This window comes from Aulonocara stuartgranti (genome assembly GCF_965226115.1).
Source record: "Aulonocara stuartgranti genome assembly, chromosome: 4".
Classification (NCBI taxonomy): domain Eukaryota; kingdom Metazoa; phylum Chordata; class Actinopteri; order Cichliformes; family Cichlidae; genus Aulonocara; species Aulonocara stuartgranti.
In genome coordinates, this window is record NC_138942.1 from 24341424 (window position 1) to 24362968 (window position 21545).

The 21545-nt window shown below is 40.1% G+C and overlaps 1 protein-coding gene across 1 annotated transcript in view; it reads left to right on the forward strand.

Moving 5' to 3' along the window:
* The first annotated feature begins 3500 nt into the window (after window positions 1-3500).
* Window positions 3501-21545, forward strand: part of LOC309704566 (myocardin-related transcription factor A-like) — a 32232-nt gene continuing 14187 nt past the window's right edge. Inside the window, exons 1-6 of the mRNA XM_082529793.1 lie at window positions 3501-3638; window positions 3732-3797; window positions 13711-13766; window positions 14268-14343; window positions 14462-14605; window positions 18370-18545. Of these exons, the coding sequence (XP_082385919.1) occupies window positions 3791-3797; window positions 13711-13766; window positions 14268-14343; window positions 14462-14605; window positions 18370-18545 (459 nt within the window). The 5' untranslated portion in view covers window positions 3501-3638; window positions 3732-3790. The remainder of the gene's footprint in view (window positions 3639-3731; window positions 3798-13710; window positions 13767-14267; window positions 14344-14461; window positions 14606-18369; window positions 18546-21545) is intronic.

A 21545-nucleotide genomic window follows, 5' to 3' on the forward strand; every position in this document is an offset into this window, starting at 1 on the left:
TTTTACTCAATGAGCACAATGGGCTCTTTTGCATGGTCAAAGTGCTGTGTGCATAAACTGTTTATGACTAGGCTAAAGCGAGACTTCCTCTTATGTAGTAGCGTTTGACCAGTGAGTGCAAACATAGATTCTTTCTCAATACATACAGTAACATCACTTTGCAAATGTAAGTGTTTGTCAGTGTGTGTGTTTATATGTGATTACACTATGCCACCATAAGTGGAGATTAAAATGTGCATCTGCACTGCAATGTATGTTTGCGTGCGTATGCAAATATTATGCATGCTTGTAATGAGTATCTGTGTTAGTGTTTGCTTAGTGTGGCTGCCCATGTTTCCCTGCAGGAGCCAGTTAAATCTTTCCTGCTGCCAAGGGGAGAAACTGCACCATCCATGTCAGCCAAGTCCTCATCACAGAAATCAAAGCGATTTGAATGCTTTTGTAGTCGCTCATAAGGACTATCTGTAGATTCTAATGGGCCACAGTAACACAGCATGGTCCCATTTTTTCCAACTCAGGGAAGAAAATGTAGGCCACACTCAAATTTCTGAAAACATTCAGCTTGTCCTTATTAAGTAAGACTTTTTACAGGTATAAAGACAGAAGACATGAACCTGAAAACCTGAAAATGTAAAAGGAAGACAGGAGATTTAAGAGATAGATGTGGAAGTTTGGATTCAGGTTTAGAAAAGACTTGAAATCTGTTAATATCCAAATCTTGTTCATTACAGTACATACAGTGCAAAAATCTTGACTCGCCCCTCATTTCTTTATATATTGTTTCCAGTGAATTTCTTGTCATTTTGTCATTGTTCAAGTGGTCTTTAGTAATAGTTCTATAGGTTTTCTGAAAGTCTATCAAAGTTTTTCTTTGAACATTAGCAGTGTGGGATCATTTTGACAGAGAATGGAACAAAGGCAGCCAACATCCAAAGACCTGTGAATGTCCTTCAAGAAGCCTGGAGAATTATTCATGAGGAATTCTTAAAGAAATGACAAGAAAGTTGCCTAAGACATTGTTGAAGAACAAAGGTGGTTTTACAAAATATTGACTTTCTGGCTTGTTAAAATTGTACAAACTTTTGCCTTATGTGCCATATTTCCAATTTGTACATGTTTTAGAAAAGTAGCTTAACCTAATTCCCATTTTCCTAGAAAATGGGAAGAAATGAGGGGTAGATGTTTGCATAGTACTGTATTACAATTAGTGGTTTCAGTGTTTTCTGTGCAGCAGTTCATCTATTTTAACCTCTTAAGCCCCAACACCCCGGATACGGGGGCAAAAGGCAGGAGATCGCATTTGGGGTTAGGCGTTGGGGCTTAAGAGGTTAACCTGATTTCAGTTCTCTAACAAACTGGGCAATAATATGTCTATTATTTATCATATGGAAGCAATTAACTCATACCCCTAAGGTTTCGAATGTAGTTTTCTGAAATTATCGGCCCTTTGTTAGTCATTGGTGCTACTTTCGGTCATTACACAAATGTACTGTTTATAAAGTGGGGGAAACCTGCAGTCAGGTGAGACTGAAGAAGTTACTTGGATGAAAAAGGAAAAGTTTCTTCCTCTATAAACACTATGACCAGATGAACCAACTTTCTGTGACCCCCACTATTATTTGGTTAAATGTCCCTTGGCAAGTTTCACTTCGGCCAGCTTCTTTTGGTCGCCACCAAAAAGCTTCTGGCTTGAGACTGTCTGGATATTTGACCATTCCTCGTGAAGGAATTGGTAGTTGAAGTTAGTGTAAATTGGATGGTTTCTTTGCATGGACCTGGCTTTTAAAGAATAGTACATACATTTTAATAGGTTTGAACTTGGGGATTTCGGAAGCCTATTCCAGAAAATGGAATGGTCAGTCTAAATGTTAGCCTGCTTTATTCAATAATCTTTATGGTCAGACGGGACACAGTTGAATGCCCCAACAGGATAAAGATCCCAAAGCTTCAGCAAAACTGGTTTTTTGGAATAGCTGAAGGGTAACATTAAGCTTCTGAAACTGGCTTCTGAAAGCTCCAACCTTAACTCTTTTGAAAATTTGTGGCCCATCATTGAAAAATAAATCTTAACCAGGAAACCAACCAATTTAAATGAACTAACAATTTTGTCAAGAAAAAGTGGTACGATGTCCAGCCCAAAGTTTATTGATGGCTACCATAGGGTTCTGGTCAAAGTGGTACATGCCGAGGGACATTTAACCAAATATTAATGGTGGTGTATGTACATTTGAGTCTATATGTATACTTTTGACCCCGTGTTGAGAAAATCCATAATAAATTCAAACTTTTTTTACCCAATTCTTGTTTTTTAACATCAGTTCCCCCCTGGAAAAAACAGTTCGAAGACAGCCCAAAATCACCTACATTTAACCAAACTGTATTTCTGTATTAGTTTATTTCTTTTACTTGTCTAAAATTGACAAAGTGCTGATCAAGCATACCCACATGGGGTCTTAGCCCATGGTGGAGGAATACTCTGATGAGGAAAGATGAGCTACAGTTTGAATGTCACTGGGGTGACAGTCAGCTTCAGCCCAGAAAGTACAGCAGTAAATTTTCACTTTATGGATATGTCCTTTCAAACCACTGATCAGACATTATGGCTCAGCACTGAGTACTGGATTTGTACTTACTGTAGAAGGTTAAATTTAAACATTTAATAGAACCTATTTAGGAAAATGAGAACAAAATGTGACCAGGCAAAAAACAAAAAGAAAGAATATTATAACACAGCTATTCTGTTGTGCATTTCCTCACTTTGTCATAAGATTTTCCCCAAAAACTATCAAAAGATGCACGCGCTTCATTTGTGTTAAAAGAAACAAGCTAAACATAAATGTTTGGCTTTGCTACATGGGAACCAAAACCTGCAGCTGAGACCAAAAGTTATTTATTAATCCCATTCAATCACCACGTCACATTGTCATATTGCCTGATCTGCTCTGAAAAGACCTGTGATTGTAGGTGAAGTTATTTCTTATTGATAGTCACAACTTATAATACGCTGTGCAACACCTCAGCCACACTTCTATGTGGCAACTGTGTGTACTAATACTGTGGATGCAGAAAGTCAGAGTGCGTGAAAAAGACCTTCACACTCAAAACATTTCCAGCTACTGCATTTTACTGCAACTCACTGCTCAGATCAAAGTGCTGATGAACAGAAAATCCTTTCCTGCCAGTCCATATTTTCATATCATCTTGAAGTTCAGCCCTCAAAATGTTTTGCAGATATAAATAAAGTTGTGTGAACAAATCAATAATTTATAAAATACAATCAAACAAGCATCAAGTTCAATCCAGGTGCTCTCAAAATGAGCAGTCTGCTGTCTTTTTTTTCTCACACTCTGTGGGATCTTGTAATGTCACGAATGTGTGACTGTGGGCTGCCATTTCATCAAAAACGTGAAACAGGAAACTGCCAGTACGTGTGTTCATGTGTGTGTCTGACTTCCCTTTGTAGTGTGTTACATAACCTTTGTGCATCCGATCATAAAAGATCACAATTTTTGTAGCAGCTAATAGTGTAGACAGAAAAGTCCTCATAGAGTAACTTGGATATATCACTGCTTCAATCTACTGCTTTCATTTTGCTCGTGGGCATTTGCTTAGTAATGTCTCTACCTTTGTGGCGTTCGGTGGGTGAGAACTGAGATAAACATGCATACACACTCAGTCTGATGATGTTTTCCATTCATTCTGCCGCTACTGACTTGCATCTTGGTGTTCAGTTCTTCAGCTGAAGTTGCAACAGAGAAGGAGCAGAGAGGAGCTCGTCAGCCAGGGGATCATGCCACGTAAGTTACAACAAAACACTTTTAAGAAATATTTTGCTATGAACTGTAAAATGAAGCTGATGTAAACTCTTACAATAACCTTGTTAGTAGATACAACCAGCACATCTAGTACTGCGCCAAAGTTTTGGGTCCCACTGTATGGTTTTTTATATTTTGCTGCCAAAGAGCCAGACTTTGTTGTATTTTTTTAATTTGTCCTTTTGAAAGCTCAAAGTTTTTCTTTGGACACTGGCTGCTTTTTCACTGATTTTCAGTCCATTCCCTGTATCTCGCCATTTTCAGTAGAATGCTTTTTGCTTGTTTGTTTCTTTGTTAAGCCACTAAACACTGACTGATCAATCATTCAAGCACTTAACTTAATAGATAAACCAGAGTTGTGTCTACACATAAGGGGCAACTTATCAAAGAAGTCATTTTAACTTAAATAGACTGTTTGTTACTGGCAGCCTATCACAAGAACATCTATTTTGTTCCCATTTTTTCAGTTGAATTTATCCAAAATGTCAAACGTAGCAAATTTTGATATAAATAAAACTGAATTTCACATCAAAAAGGCAATTCTGAAAGAATTATTTGTCAGTTATTTGTCATGACATATAACAGCATGATGTACAGAGTCTGAACAGTATCTGAATGTCATCTCCTAAGAAACAGGAAAAACTCCAGTAACACAGGACCTTTAAAAATTTCTGAAATTGTCATCAACACATACTGATGAGGTCAGGAGAGAAGTACAACCATGAGTATCTACAGCCGTCTGTACAACACTCTGTCATGGTTTAGGGATGCATTTTAGTGAGTGTTGTTGTGGATCTTGTCAAAATTGATGGAATTATGTACACAGAATTATGATTCGATTTTGACTGACCATGCAACACCATCTGGAATGATGAAAAAGATGAAAAAGATCCCAAATACACTACCAATGCAGTAAAAGGATAGAAAAAGAGACTTAGACTTTGAGACTTAGAGCTTTTTATTGTCATTGTGCAGTTTCTTGCACAGCCAGATTGGGTAGCTGGACCACAAAGATGCAAAAGTAAGAAGAGAAAACAATATACAACGAGGGGGAAAAAAAAAAAAAAAATATATATATATATATATATATATATTTTTTTTTTTTCAAATGAACCAGCTGCTAGTTAACGAGAGACACCCGGAATGGCTAACCGAAGGCCGGACGGTCCTGATCCCCAAGGACCCCAAGAAGGGACCGGTCCCCTCCAACTACCGACCAATAACCTGCCTCAGTACTACATGGAAGCTCCTGTCAGGCATCATATTGGCTAAGATGAACAGGCACATGGGTCAATACATGAGTGGGACACAGAAAGGAATTGGCAAGAATACCAGAGGCGCAAAACACCAGCTACTGGTAGACAGAACAGTCAGCCGAGACTGCAAGACCAGACTGACCAACCTGTGCACTGCCTGGATTGATTACAAGAAGGCCTATGACTCAATGCCCCACAGCTGGATACTGGAATGCCTAGAATTGTACAAGATCAATGGGACCCTAAGAGCCTTCATCAGGAACTCAATGGGGATGTGGCATACAACACTAGAGGCCAACTCCAAGCCCATAGCACAAGTCACCATCAAGTGCGGGATCTACCAAGGAGATGCTCTGTCCCCACTGCTGTTCTGCATAGGCCTGAACCCCCTCAGTGAGATCATTAACAAGACTGGCTACGGATACCGACTACGGAACGGAGCAGTTGTCAGCCACCTCCTGTACATGGATGACATCAAGCTGTATGCCAAGAGACATCGATTCACTGATCCACACTACCAGGCTATACAGCAATGACATTGGAATGTCGTTCGGACTGGAGAAGTGTAGTCGGATGGTATCAAAGAGAGGGAAGGTAGTCAGAACTGAGGGGATTGAACTACCAGAAGGCAACATTGCAGACATAGAGGACAGTTACAAGTACCTGGGGATCCCGCAGGCAAATGGGAACCATGAAGAGGCCGCTAGAAAGGCTGCAACCACCAAGTACCTGCAGAGGGTCAGGCAAGTCCTGAGGAGTCAGCTGAATGGTAAGAACAAGATCCGGGCCATCAACACGTACGCCCTGCCCGTGATCAGGTACCCTGCTGGGGTAATAGGCTGGCCAAAGGAGGAGATAGAAGCCACTGACATAAAGACAAGAAAGCTCCTTACCATGCATGGAGGGTTTCACCCCAAGTCCAGCACCCTGAGGCTGTACGCTAAGCGGAAGGAAGGGGGCCGGGGACTGGTGAGTGTCAGCACCACAGTCCAGGATGAGACAACGAACATCCAAGAATACATTGGGAAGATGGCCCCAACTGACCGAGTGCTCAGTGAATACCTCAGGCAGCAAAAACCCAAGAAAGAGGAGGGAGACGAGGAACCATCATGGAAGGACAGGCCCCTGCACGGTATGTACCACCGGCAGATAGAGGAGGTGGCTGATATCCAGAAATCCTACCAGTGGCTGGACAAAGCTGGACTGAAAGACAGCACAGAGGCACTAATCATGGCAGCACAAGAACAAGCTCTGAGTACAAGATCCATAGAGGCTGGGGTCTATCACACCAGGCAAGACCCCAGGTGCAGGCTGTGTAAAGATGCCCCAGAGACAATCCAGCACATAACAGCAGGGTGCAAGATGCTAGCAGGCAAGGCATACATGGAACGCCATAACCAAGTGGCCGGCATAGTGTACAGGAACATCTGTGCTGAGTATAACCTGGAAGTCCCGAGGTCAAAATGGGAGATGCCCCCAAGGGTGGTGGAGAATGACCGAGCTAAGATCCTGTGGGACTTCCAGATACAGACGGACAAAATGGTGGTGGCTAACCAACCGGACATAGTGGTGGTAGACAAACAGAAGAAGACGGCCGTAGTGATCGATGTAGCGGTTCCGAATGACAGCAATATCAGGAAGAAGGAACACGAGAAGCTGGAGAAATACCAAGGGCTCAGAGAAGAGCTCGAGAGGATGTGGAGGGTGAAGGTAATGGTGGTCCCCGTGGTAATCGGAACACTAGGTGCGGTGACTCCCAAGCTAGGCGAGTGGCTCCAGCAGATCCCGGGAATAACATCGGAGATCTCTGTCCAGAAGAGCGCAGTCCTGGGAACAGCTAAGATACTGCGCAGGACCCTCAAGCTCCCAGGCCTCTGGTAGAGGACCCGAGCTTGAAGGATAAACCGCCCGCAGGGGCTGGGTGTTTTTTAATATATATATATATGAGTGAAAAACACACAGTGGAATACTATCAGTCATGGATTGGCCTCCCCTGGACCTCAACATTATTGAAGCACTGTGGGGTCTTCTTGACAGAGATCAGCACAAACAGCAGACACATCCAAAGCTTTGAAGCCTGGAGAACTATTCCTGAAGGCTACTTAAAGAAATGACAAGAAAGCTGCCTAAGACAGTTCAGACTGAAGACTAAAGGTGGTCATACCAAATATTGACTTTCAAGCTTTTTAGAATTGCACAAACTCTATTTTACCTTATTGCCCACTTTATTTCCATGCATGTGTGCATGTTTCAGTAAATTGCTGTGCCTCTTTGCCATTTCCCTATCAAAATATAAAGAAGTGATTCAAGACTTCTGCATGGCATTACACTCATTTATTCATTGGTCCATTAGATTCACTAAAGGTGTGACATAGCATTTAAGCGTGTAGCAGATTTTATTTTATCTGAAAGGTCATTTATAAAATTTTTTGAAAAAATGGGATTTAAATTTTTGTTAAAAAATTAATTAATGGCAAATCACGAAAAAGAAAGAAAATTATATGTGTATTTTGCTACAAAAGAAGGACTAGTTTTGTCTATAAGATGACGCAAAATGAATCAGAATCCAATTATCTTTATTAAGTGGAGTCCCTGTGGTGTCAGGAGAAAAAGGTTTTAATATAATTACAAAAGAATAGTATAAAAAAGAGGAATAAAATAGTCTTTCAGTTATAATGGAAAGAATCTTATTGCACATAAACACTATTGCACAGGATGTTACAGGCTGTCATCCATTGGACCGTATTCGTCAGGTTGTATTGGAAGTGATTACTTGTAATTCAAAGCCCTAACAACTATAGGGGAGAACTGCACTGTTCTAAAAATAGTAATGTCAAAGTATCTTGCTGTATATTTTACAGTTTTGTACTGTCTTTCTAGAATATCATTAAATTTACATAAGTAGACTGTGATTTTACATGTCAAAGGTAAAATAACATAACATCACTGTAAATATAGTAAAACACAATTTACTTGTTTTTTAAATATACTTTTTTGTACATATGCATATTTAGATTGTAAAAATACATTCACAAATGTATCATGATTTCACAAATATCTGTCGGTTATTTGAAAGATTGAACTGTTGAATTCAAATGTAATGCTATGGAAAAGTATATAACATGATCCCTATAAGCTTGTGTTACATCACATAAGTATTATTATCATTGCTATTTAGGGCGATCATAGCTCAAGAGTTGGCAGTTTGCCTTGTGATCAGAAGGTTGCCGGTTCGAGCCCCGGCTCGGACACTCTCGGTATTGTGTCCGTGGTCAAGACTCTTCACCTACTGGTGATGGGCTGATGGTGCGATATGGCAGCCTCGGCTCTGTCAGTCTGTCCCAAGGCATGCAATCCATTATTATTTAAACCAACTGTTAACTGTATATTTCTGTACATTTACGTATTATGATTCATATTGCCACATTCATTGACCTTATTTATAGGTAATTTCATTGTTTGATCACGTTAAGATGTTCCTAATTTAATGTCTAAAAGCACTTGGAAAAGGCAGAATGCCATGTAAAATTAGCGCAACAAACTGTATTGTCATTACTGAAAATAACCGTATTTTTATGAGGAAGTTATTTTCTGTTATGTTACGGTAGTATTTTGGCGCCCCAGCTGCCGGAATATTACCGTTTTTTAAAGATATTTTTTTTAACAGTGTGACTATTGCTGATGGCAGCAGTTTGTCGAGATTATGAGCAGGGTGTGGGGAGTCTTTTATGATATTTCCTGCTTTCCTGAGACAACGAGAGCAGTGCAGTTCATCTAGAGGGGGTAAAAAACAGAAAGTGATCCCTTGGGCCATCTTTACAATCACACACAGAGGCGGTAGCATAGGATGCTCTCTATTGAACAATGATAGAAGGACACCAGCAGCTTTTGAGGGATGTTGTTTTCCCTGAGGATTCTCAGGAAATAAAGTCTCTCCTGAGCATCTTTCCCAGCTCCACTGTGTTCACACCCCAGAACAGGTCATCCTAGATGTGAACTCCCATGAAGCGGAAGTCTGGCACCTTCTCCACCCCATCCCCATTGACGTAAAGTGGTTTAATGTCCATAAAATCCACAACAGTCTTCTTCGTCTTGGTTGTGTTCAGGAGCAGGTTGTTGTCCCTGCACCACGCTGTCAGTCGCTCCACTTTGTCCCTGTAGGCAGACTCATCCCCCCCATATGTTATAAAAAGCTTGTGCCATGTGTTGCAGTTTGCTTCTTTTTCAAATGCTTACGTTTGAGGATTGCATATAGGCTCATACAAAATAACATGAAAGCAGCACAAGAAAATTTAACATATAAATCAAGTAACACGCAACATTGAACAGAGAAAGATGCATTTCAGCATAACAGCTACATTAGTTGATGCAAGTTAGTAATGAAATGAAAACAGAAGCATCTGAGTGCAGTCCGCCGTGCCATTTTAGGTTTATTCTAAAGAGATTTGGATTGCAGTTAAAAGGTGTCATTGTCTCCTTTCAATCTTTACAGTGAGTTACTCAAGATCATACTGCAGCTGCCATCATGCATATCCGTAGCTGCTTCTTATCAGATTGTGATAGTTCCCCATCTGCCATCCAAGTTAGCTGCTACTTTTGGCTCAGTTTTTAAAAAAGGCACTTTTTTCTGTTTGGTTTATAGAGTCTTAATTATCCTGTTAAATGGACAATTTCCATTTAATGCTACTTTAGGGAGCATAATATGTTGTTCAGTGCATGCATTAATATAAGTATGTAATGCACAAAGTTCTGAATGCTTTACAAACTGGTACTATTAATGGTGGTTTTTTTATGCTCAGTGTGGCTAACTTTAGCTTTCCCCACATTTTATTTTCTTCAGAAAATGAGGCTCAGTCTTCCTCTGACAATGCTTCTCACAGTAGGTCTATAAGCAGTCTGACACAGGAAGTGTCAGAAGAGACAGTGTGTCTTATCTGCTAATGATTCTAATATTTACCTGCTCATGTGGTAGATGTTTAAACTGGGAGCCTGAACACTATTCATATGGACTCTGTATGCAAGCGCTTTACTGCTGCTGAATGTATTCGCCATCACAAATATGCATTTACTATTTTCCCTCGCTATAGGTAGCATTTATAATACAATAATGTCATCTTATCTTTGTGGGCAGACAAACAACAACTCTAAAATGGAATTATGTAAATGTTATCTTTGTTAACATGCTGGTACTGTTAAGTTTCCATTTTATTTATTGACAGCATTTCGTGCGCACCACGCTCGTCGTGGTCATGTTAGGTGTGACCACAGGAGTCATCACAGTTCTTATCTGCTTCCACTTTCCTGCCGAATGTTTGAAAAAAAAAAAAAAACTGACATGGAGATCAAAGATGAATGTTATGTGCATATGTTTTAATTCAGTTATCCCATGCCTCTCTTTGCTTCTTAACAAAAGGTGTGTAGCTTTGTTAGTTTTCTGCAGAAGTATTCAGGAACGTTGCAGTTGAGCCAGGGTAGGGTGCACAAAATCAACTACCGGTAGTTCTTTGTTTGAGAAAGCACCTGAAAGTTAGTTTTGTCACGTAAAAGCTGTATTGCAGCGCCCCTGAACTCTGTGGTGTGCTTGCTGTTGTCATGTTCTAATTGACTAGATTTATGTGGTGCCTGGGAACAACCTTTAAGAGAAAAAGAAACTCATAAGTCAGCCATGTTTTGCAATAATGAGCATGCAAAACAAACAAACTGTTGTTTGTTTGTTTGTTTGTTAATTAGTTAGTTAGTTTATTTGCTTGTTTTAATCAATTTTAAATCATGCTTTTTATTTGTTCTTGTTTCTAATGTCTCTGTAAAGCACTTTGAATCACCTTGTTGTTGAATTGTGTTATACAAATAAACTTGCCTTGCCTTGCCTTGCCTTCATGACCGCAAGATGAGTATATATACAGAGCCAGTACAACAGACCAGTCTTTCTCCCTGGACCATTCGGCCCAGTATGCACTGCACTTCGCTTTAAGCCTCTTTCTAACCTTAGTAAGGTAAAAACCATGCTACAGCCATGTTGTTCTTGTGGGGAAACTTGACACAGCACTCAGTGTGATACCTCACCTAGTTTGTAATTTTTACACTTCTTAGAAAAAACACTAAAAATAGTTTGTGAGTTCACACTAACCTGCATGTGATCAGGCTGAGTTAAACAAAGGAGACGGGGACCTTTTTTATTTCTAAAGAATTGTTAACACAGTTGATATAATGAGCAAAAACACAAGAAAGAGACTGAAAGCATTAATTAGTAAACCTGCCCTAGTTGCATGGAATTGCAATATTTACTTTTGCAGATGCTCCTCCACAGATTATGAGCTCTGTAAATATCTGAGTATTGCATGTATACTTGGTGCAGTATTTGCAAATGTATCACACTTTACACAGCTGACCTGCAGGACAGCTAAAGACATTAAAGAGGAAGTGCTAGACAGCAGGAGACTGAACAGTTGCTGTCAGAGGAAGTGATGTTGTTCAATGTTAAAATGTTTAAAGATTGTTGCTTAGCTCTAGCAGGGTGGTAAGGAACCACTCGTGCACATAATGGGGTCTTTTCTCTCTGACCCCATCTCAGCACTCTCTGTTTCCTCCTTGTCTTTTGCCCTTTGGTCTGTTGTTCCATTTTTCTTCCAGCTGCCTCCTCTCATTTGTCATCTCTCCCCATCTCCTCTACATCTTTTTCATGATTCTTCATCTTCCTTAAATCTATTTTATCCTCTTCACTTTCACTCACACTTTTAACCCCCCTCTCCCCCCGTGTGCTCATCCAGCCATCCTTCCCTCAATCCCATCACTCATTTTCAGTGTAGCTGACTGACAGGCAGGTTTATACACCCTCAAGGTGGACACATAACCTCCTTGTGGATGGGTGAGAGGTCTAAGAGGGCTCTCCAGGGTGTGTGAGAGTGAGTGTGTACCGGCAGTGTGACAGTGCTCAGTGACGTGAACTGAGGCTTAGGTACCAGCAGTTCTGCCCCTGGTTTGATAATGCAGCCATACTGTGTGTGTGTGAAGTACAGTACAGTAAGACATTTTTTTTGTTGTCCTAGCTTTGCCGCATGAGATTTGAAACTATATTGTGACTAGAAAATGACATGCAGCCCTCATCGTAGATACTGACAACTTCATACTTGGTTTAAGACACAAGTGATGTAAACACATTGGGCTAAAGTTGAGTCTAAGACTTTGAGTGCAAAAAACTCCAGTGTCCTCACATACATGTAGTATGGATATGGGGACACTATATAATAAATGTGCTGCCTGTATGGTGGCCCTGAGAGGTCAAACACACTGCAACTTAAAAAAAAAACAACCCACCAGCAAATAGAAATATTTTACCGAGTGCATCTTTTTGTGAACCAGATAAGATGGCATGTAGTCCTACACAGTACTGTGATAGATTGAATTCTGGATAAATTGCAATCACTAGCAGTGAAGCTCCCCCAACACCATCACCCACCAATCCATGCTTGATGGTATCTTCACATGGAAAGATCACAGACTGAATCATTAATCATACATTTTGGATCAAAGTCCAAATTTTCAAGTCAGTGCAAGACATGTGACTACTCGGTCATCCACAGTGGTGTTTTTCTTTACAGCAATTTAAACACCAAGACCTAAATTTACTGACAGTTAATGTGAGAGTCCGATTGCCAAGAACATGACCAAACTAGAGTAATGGTGTCAGTGTTGAATCTAATAGTGTGGGGAAGAGGAAGTGATGTAAAGCATAAACTAGCAGCCTGAACATCCAGGAAAACAGGAAGATTAGTGGTTACAGATCTTCCTCGTTGAGCTTTAACATAAGCTTTACTTGGCCAATTTGGAAATTTGACACCTGGACCATTGTATTTAAAGAGAAGGTAAAATAATAACTGTGCCACTTGGAGGAATTTTACAGACAGTTTCCAAAAACAAAGTCAGATTTTGGTTATTTTTGAAACACATTAGAGTTGGCTGGTTTTGCAGGTATTGTCAAATACATTACCAAATGTATCTGGAAATCCGCTTGTTCTTAAAAGTTTGAAACATTTATTAAAATATTTAAACAAAATTCTTTGTCTGCTGCTAAATAATTTGGTTCTCACATGTAGAATATTTATTAGGTCAAGATTTAGATCCTCTTTTTTGTCTTAGACTGCTTAGAAGCAAAGCTATATTGTAATGGTTGAGCTGTTGCATTTAACTCAGTATCACGGTGTCATGATTACCTCGAAGGTTTCCATTACCACTAATCCTGAGGCTTTGCATAATCACAAACCTGCACAAGTCCTACTTAAGTCATCTTTGAATGCTGAACAGTTTCCAGGAAATCCACTGCTGTAGAGAAGCTCATTGGATCGAAGCAGTCAGACTTCATCCCTTTACATTTCTCCTTTGACTTTGTGATTTTTTTAAGCTTTTTACAGCAGCTGTTGTTGGGGACCAGTATCCCAGCCATCATTGTACTTTATGCACTACATTGAACTGGTACTCAGGAAAAAGCTTTGGCTGAGACCATCAATAGACTTGAAATTGAACTAAAGAGGCAAAGATCCATGAAACGCTCTTTTGCTAACCCCCACTAGCATCAATACACTTTTACTCTTTTTGCCTGATTTTTTTTTTCTTTACTATGCTCTCTCTTTTTATCCTCTTAGCACTGAAAACTTCAGCTGCCTTCCACGAACAGAGAAAGAGCTTGGAACGGGCTCGGGTGAGTATGCCATCCTCAAATCAGTCACTGATGTCAAAACTGATGCAATTTAAGCTTTGAGAGTTTTTAAAACACGTGGTATTATTACAGAAGCATTCTGATTTGTCTTTTCCTGCTTTAATGTAAGCCAAAAAAAGAGTTGGGATAAGACCATTGGCTCAGACAAATAGACTTGTATAGAGTAATGCGAAACTATCCACCAAATCAGTGCTTGCCCCAAGGGCAACATCATCAGCAGTTGTGAGTGAGTACGTGGGAAGATGGATGAGTAGGTTAAAGTAATTCTCCATTAGTAACTAGCTAAAATGATTAGATAAACACAGGCCCTTTAGTTAGCTTAGGAAGCACGGTCTACATTGTTAAGAGAAGGGTTTGTGGAACTACACCTAAAGAAGGAGAGGAACCACAATGTTTAACAGTGCACAATAAAGGATTTGTGAGTGCAAAACTGAGAGATTTTCCATTCCTTCTTCTTCATCTTGTCTCTTGGTCTCTCTCCAGACGGAAGACTATCTCAAGAGAAAGATCAGGAGTCGACCAGAGAAATCTGAACTGATCAGGATGCACATCTTGGAGGGTAAACACTACACAGAGCCTCATACCTCTGGAACTTTGGTCAATCTAATGGAAAAAGACCCATTACATCCATGCACACTCGTAAAGAATTTCCATGCCTGGTTTGTGTGTCTATGCAGAGCCGTTCCTTCCGGTCAAGCAGCTGAAGAAAGCATGCCTCGCTGTTGATTTGAATGATAAGATTGCCCAGAGGCCAGGGCCGATGGAGTTGATCCATAAAAACATTCTACCCGTTCACTCCAGTATTAAACAAGCCTTCATAGGTAAGTGAGAACTATTTTTAGGCAACAGTTTCAGGATTACTTCTGCTGAGTGGAGGAAATTATTAGCTTAAATGTTATAAGTGCAGAGTTATTTATGGTTGATTGCAATAAGCTGACCGCAGAGAAAAAACCCACAAACAAAGCGTTGAGACCAGATATAATGATCTTAAGCAGATAGATGCAGTTATTGCGGACAACTTGTGTAAGCCTTTCAAGAGCTTATCTGTAAGTCTCTATTTTCCAGCCATCAGTACACAAACCAATACCAATGTTTCTTCACACAGTCTCGATATGTAGGGCTGTTGCACAATAACACATTAGTCATGCCAACTTTAGAAGGCCTTACTTTGCAAATTTTGTTTTATTATTTCTGCCCCCTCAACAATCAACAGGTGTACCATTGCTATATAATTTCCTGCGCACAGTCTGTGTGGAAGAAGGACGTGTGATATAGATTTTCATCAAAACACACCCACACTGTGAGGCTCCTGACAGGACATCCCTCCTGGCCCCTTCCTCCACCTATCATAAACGTACTGTTTCCTCCCAGATCCCAGATGCTTCAGTTGTCCTCACCACATACTCACACAGGCATCCATACCTGTCAACAAGAACCACCTAACATACAAATTTTTCACAAACAGCGCACTGACAGGCAAACACTTCAATTGATCAATTCTATGAGTTTGGAAAGGTTGGAGGGGGGTAATTGTAAATGATGCATGACCTCTGATTCCCATTTTAACAGACAAGAGACGAAGATACTGCTTCCTTCTCTGTTCTCGGTTGGTTTTAAACAATCACAGTGCCTGTTAATAGAGAATCACTTGCTAATTGAAGAGGTGACATTTTAAAATAATGGGGACCTATTAAGCTTAATTCAATTGCATATTAATATTTTCAGAATAGATCACTAAAAAAATAATCCTTAGTTGTTTCACACTGGCCCTTAATGGAGCTTCCTCCGTTCATCTATAGTCTGAAATAAGCGCTTTTAGCTCTTTTCCAGTAATTTTTTGAGGTAATTTAATAGAAAAAAAGAATGCTGTTTTCATAAATATACATTGATTAGTGCGCAACTACATCTTCCAACAAATAGATGCATTGTCATAAACTTAGAATCAACCCATTAAAAATACACAGCAACGAACGCAAATTTTGATTTGTGTCTTTAGCTATGTTAGCTATATTTTATCATCTGAAAAGTAACACATGAAAACGTCCATAAACATGCTTTTTTATTCTAATATTGTTGCAATTACTTATTGTCAGCAGATCAGATATACCACCCTTCCATCTCTGGACAGCTGACAATGAGGCAACTAAACAACACAGTTAGCTGGTTATATGCTAATGTTGTGTCAACTAATGTGAGACTCGAGTGTCTTAACAGTCACATTTCCCCTCTGACAAACAGTTTGATAACTTTCTCACATCATATGAGAGTTTTTGAGACCAACAATGTTAGATCCACTTCAACAAAAGTTTCACTTGTGCAGGCAAAAATAGCAGTGCTTACTGACATAAAAGGATATCCTCAGCAAAAGAAGTGACTTTCACTTACTCATTGACTCGTGTTCAACTCCTTTCACAAAGTTTTACAGTCTCCTCCAGAGTAAATAGACTTGAACACTTCTCATCTGGCATTCTGTAGCTATCAAAGACTCCAGTTTTTTTGCTACGGCTGTTATGGGGCCCGGTGTAAATGCAATGTTTTGATCTTTCTTGGCTATCTTGAACATGTTTGTCCAACAATGCCACGGTGGCTAGGATTATGAACTTAAATTAGGAGAATTAAGAAAACAGAGTTCAGTTGACTGCAGTCTACTGACATATAGCAGTGAAATTTTACCCACCAAGGTCATTTTCTATATGTTTGGTTGCCCATTGTAGTCAAGAGATTTGCGCAGCAGGTGGATTTGAATTCTGTGTTTGAGTTGGCCATATCAAGTACATCTGCTCCAGCCTGTTCTCACTCCCGACGCGTGATATACCGATGATTTTTCACGTCCCGAGGCGTTCTATGGTGACCTTCCGCCTTCCTATGCTACACGGCGGATTATGGATGAAATTGAATAGAGGGAAGCTCCCGTGGTAACACGTGTTCCAGCCCTGTATTCCAGCCCTCCGTGTTTTCAAAGCGATTTAAGTAAAATAAACGTACATGTGTAGATTTATTCCAAACGGTTCTCATGTTTCCTCGTTTTTCAGAACTCGTAATATAGGGACCTTTTGGGTGGCCAAAAGCGTAATATGATTTGTCACCTAGCCTTAATTGTTATACTTTGGGAGTGAGAATGTGTTGTCTGCTCTCACTGGCATCATACAGCTCCAAGAATAAAAGACACTTCCTGAAATAAGGATGAGGATCGTCTAAGTGGGATTTTTATATAGAACACTTTTTTTTTCTTTGTACTGTGGGAGCAAGGAATCAGTGGGTCCAGCTGCTTGATTGATGTGTAGAGGAAGAAGGTTGAGATTTAATAACAGACTGTGTCAGTGGAATATCCATCTCTGTCACTGCTACACAATAAACACAATTACATTACCGCCACTTTTGGTAGGAGCACCAGGAACTAGCTAGATGAGGTTGACATATGAGCATACAAAGCATGATGCACTCCCACACCCACACACAGCACAGCTGTAAGCGAGTCATTGCATTATTAAATCAGCCCCGTGTTGTCTTTTCATCATTACCTGCTGATGGTAAATTAATGGACAGCAGTGTGTTCTAAATAGCAGTGGGCTACTGCCCGTTAGCACCTCCTGTAATTTAATAACTCAGTTCTATTAATAAAAAAAATGGCTCTACAGCAGTCCTGGGGATCCTAGCGGGTACTTTTATTCCTTAAATCCCTGTGAAGACTCATAAGTCTGCATAATAATGAAATGATTATATGATATGGCGCATGGGAAAGCTGGCAGGCTTGGATTAAAGCTATGCTGTAAGATGTCTTAACCTTCCTGTGGCTGGCTAATAAGGAAACTTTGGGCATGTGGTTGACAATTTTCTTTGCAGTTTTTTACATTGCTGTATCTGATTTACTATTATATCACGCTCAGCTGCATTTATCTGTTGCATACGAAACATATTTTAAAGATATTTTAAAGAGAATATTATTAGTATAGCAGGCATAAACAGGGGAAGCCGTCACATAAACAGTTCAAATATTCATCGCATAAATTACACAGACGATCCTTCAGAATCCTCAGCACAACGTCATCCTTAGAGAGACGCCATCTGTTACATAAAAACTGTTATAAAAGCCTTGTTTGGCTGTGTGGGAAATGAACATAGATGAATGAAAAGCAAAATGCTTGACAAAAACCTGACTCATCACAAGTGCATCTAGGACTGGCTCTGGTGGACATGATATGACTACAGAAAAGTGTTTAAGTAGTTTAGACAGCTCTCTCGCTCTCTGTGTCAGTTGTTGACGAGACACTGGGGACGAGTGTCTTGTGTGCATTTTTGTAGGATATTGAACATTAACAAATGCAAGCCTTTGATGAGTCACCGATACTTGTGGAGGAGGCACCGGTGATAATTTGTCTGGATTGGAGGTGCCCACAAGGTGTTAGAGTCACAAGCAGAAGTCCAATGGCTCAGCTCCTGTTAATGCAAGTGATAGTGTTACACAGGCACACAGACTTGGGCAAGGACCTAGAATCACTGGGTAGTACATTTATTTTATGGTCTAATTTAACTAGATAATGTTTATTTCCTTCCCTCGTCTCCCCCACAATGCTTCTCCTCTCAGAGACGCAGTTTCAAAGAGCCTCAGGAGAGAACTCTTCATTTGATGAGGACACTAATGACAGTCTGTCTCCAGAGCAGTCCACATCTGTCAGTGAGGAGGGTTGTTCGTTGGGCCTGGAACCTCTGCCCACTCCAAAGGAAACACTGACAGGCCATGGCATCCCGTCTCCTACACAGGTAGGATCACCGCAGAGAGTGGGACTAAGATGCTGTGCAGAATGTATGCAAGACTGTAAATCCACAGCTTAAAAGCAATGTAGAGGCTGTGAATTAGTGCATTTGTCTGTGTATATGTGACGTGCATCAGATTTACCACTGGTGGTGGTGTAGCACAGTGTGGGTAGGGTTGCCAACCGTCCCTTAAAAAACGGAATCGTCCCGTATTTAGAAACAAAAGTACACGTCCCGTATTGAGCTAATAAGGGATGCACTTTGTCCCGTAATACAGTGAGAATCAAAAGTAGTCTATAAATGTTTATGGAATTAACACTTTGTTTGAAAACATAATTCCCAGCCCCTCTCCTGCTTTGTGACCAATGAGCTGACAGCACACTTATGACAATTCGAGTATAACAATTCAGATTACCGCTCATCTCATTGGTCGAGGAAAGGTCGCTTACGGAGAAAATACCGGAAGACAACAGATGACCACAACAAGAAGCATGGCCAACAGGGAAACAAACGCCGACACTGCGGTGCAAGTCTCGGATGACAGTAAACCTAAAGCTGGGCAGACACTGTGCGATTTTTTCAGTCGCGTTATTCAGCTCCTGCTCAAACTTTACGATTGACTCGCAGGGGTTAGAAGTTGGTAGGTCACGATGCAGGTCTCACACTATACGGCCCGATGCTCTGATGCGACCTGAGTACTCACACTGTGCCTCCATAAAATGAAGGTTATAACAGAAAATCTGTCGCTCGCTCTCTCTGTCTTTCACTCACACAGACACACCACCACCATCAACTTTGCTAAATTGCTAATGAAAAACATTGATCAGGCAGCTGTGATTTAGCAGCGATGTAGATCCAACTATTTTCACGGTTGTTGTGGTCGTGATAATTTTGTGAGGCCACATCGAAAAGGCTCGGATGAGCTTTCCAAAGTTCTACAAGTTGTGCCTCCGTCGCTTGTGTCCAGATCACACGCTGCACTGCCGTGCTGCTCCGTCTTTTTCACCGACGTTTACGTGTTTGCGCGTGAGCAGTGTGAGCCCCTGTGGTGACACCCTCACGAGCGATTGATGATCGGGAGCTGGTCGTGAGGTGTTAATCACTTCTCGTTACCCCACGTATACTACACGATGAAGGCCAAAATCGGTCCGATCACTCAAAAATCGTCTCAAAATGGGCCTAAAACCGCACAGTGTGAGCCCAGCGTTAGAGCAGCAATGTTTGTTCCCCTCAGAGAAAGGGAAGAATGGGAAAAGGAAAACACCTGGCTGGAAAAAGTTAATATGGGCATGTGCAGTGAATATCAGCGCTATGTGGCCAGAAGTGTGATAATATAATTTATTTTGTGTAATAAACAACTGCAAGGATAGATGATTACAACAAATTGATGACTAATACATAAAAGTAATACATAGATGAATAATGATGATGAGTTATGATGCGTAATCATGGGAACAAGCGGGTTTACAAACGGGAGCAGCTGATTAGCATTAGAAAAGCTGAAATAATATTTCAACTGAAGCCAATTGTACTAAATGCACTAAATGTGCACTGTTACAAGAATATTTTTCTTTCTATTGTTTTCTATTATTTTAAGTTAAGCAGGACAGAGTTCTTTTAAAGAAAGATTTACTTATATTCTCAAAAGTTAAGCATGACAGGCTTCTGTTTAAGAAAGAGACCTGTTTTACTGTGTTAATGTTGTCATTTTGAGCTAAAAATAAATGGCTAAATGATCATTTGTTTCACATGAGTTCATATCACAAAGAATACACATCTACTTAAATCAAATTCAAGTCAAATGGTTAAAAAAATAATTTCACACACAAAAAAAGAGCTAGAAAATTCACCACACTGGGAAGGGTGAAGACAACTGGGTCGCCCGGCCCTGGCCACGAGGTGTCCCTTATTTATTTTTCAGGGAGTTGGCAACCCTAAGTGTGGGAGAGTTTATAGTGGGTGCAGTTGTCACAGAGGGGATAACCAGGCTTTGGTGAGGGGAAAATAACAACATTTTGAGCACCCACTCACTCACACACTAGCAAGTTTAGCATTTCGCTACATCAACCATCTGATGCACGGAAAAGTACTGTTTTGTATCATTTAATTACTGAATAAAAAGCAGTGAAAACTACCTGGAGATTTATTTACTGAATAAATTAAAATCCAGTTCTTCCCTCATTGAAGTGCATCAACAACAGTACTTCCAAACCAAGCTAAGAGGCTATAGTCGTGTTACATACACTACTGGAACTTTAACATTATGCACTCCATACTGTACAGTAACGCCACTGTTTTGCACATGTCTCAACTCTGTATATTTTATTTTATATATTTTATTTATTGTGTACTCTATTTAATTTGTAAAATATGTGTACACACACACACACACACACACACATAGAAAAATATTTAGTATAAACATCCAGAAATGCATATACTATTATATATACTGTACATATATTTATTAGTTTCAGATGTAGCCATTCTTGTATTTTGCTTGTTTACATTATTGTATTTTGCACAACTCTGTTGCTTGTGAAGTTCGCACACAAGAATTTCACTCACATGTGCTGTACCAATGTACCTGCACATGTGATGTGACAATAAAAGTGATTTGATTTTGATTTGATTTGATACTGCAGATTTTTGGTTTTGATCCCATACCAAGTAAATACATGACCAATGTTGCTAATGCCAGTACCGATACAGATACTTCCAACTTACAAAGGCAGCTTACGTAGGGGAGAGCGGTATGTAATGACTCACTGGATTGTAAATGTTCCTGCCTCTAAAGCACTTTGGATCTTCTGCTGTTTAAATGAGCTATAAATAATATACTTGTGACAGTCAACATATAGTTGTAGTGCATGTTTGAAGTTTATTTTTTCAGCTTCCAAAAAATAATGATTTAGCAAACACAGTTTAGTGGGTTAGAGCTTAGAGGACAGAAACAAAATATCCATCCAATACCAGTGTCGGTATCGAGAGTATTTATATTTGGAT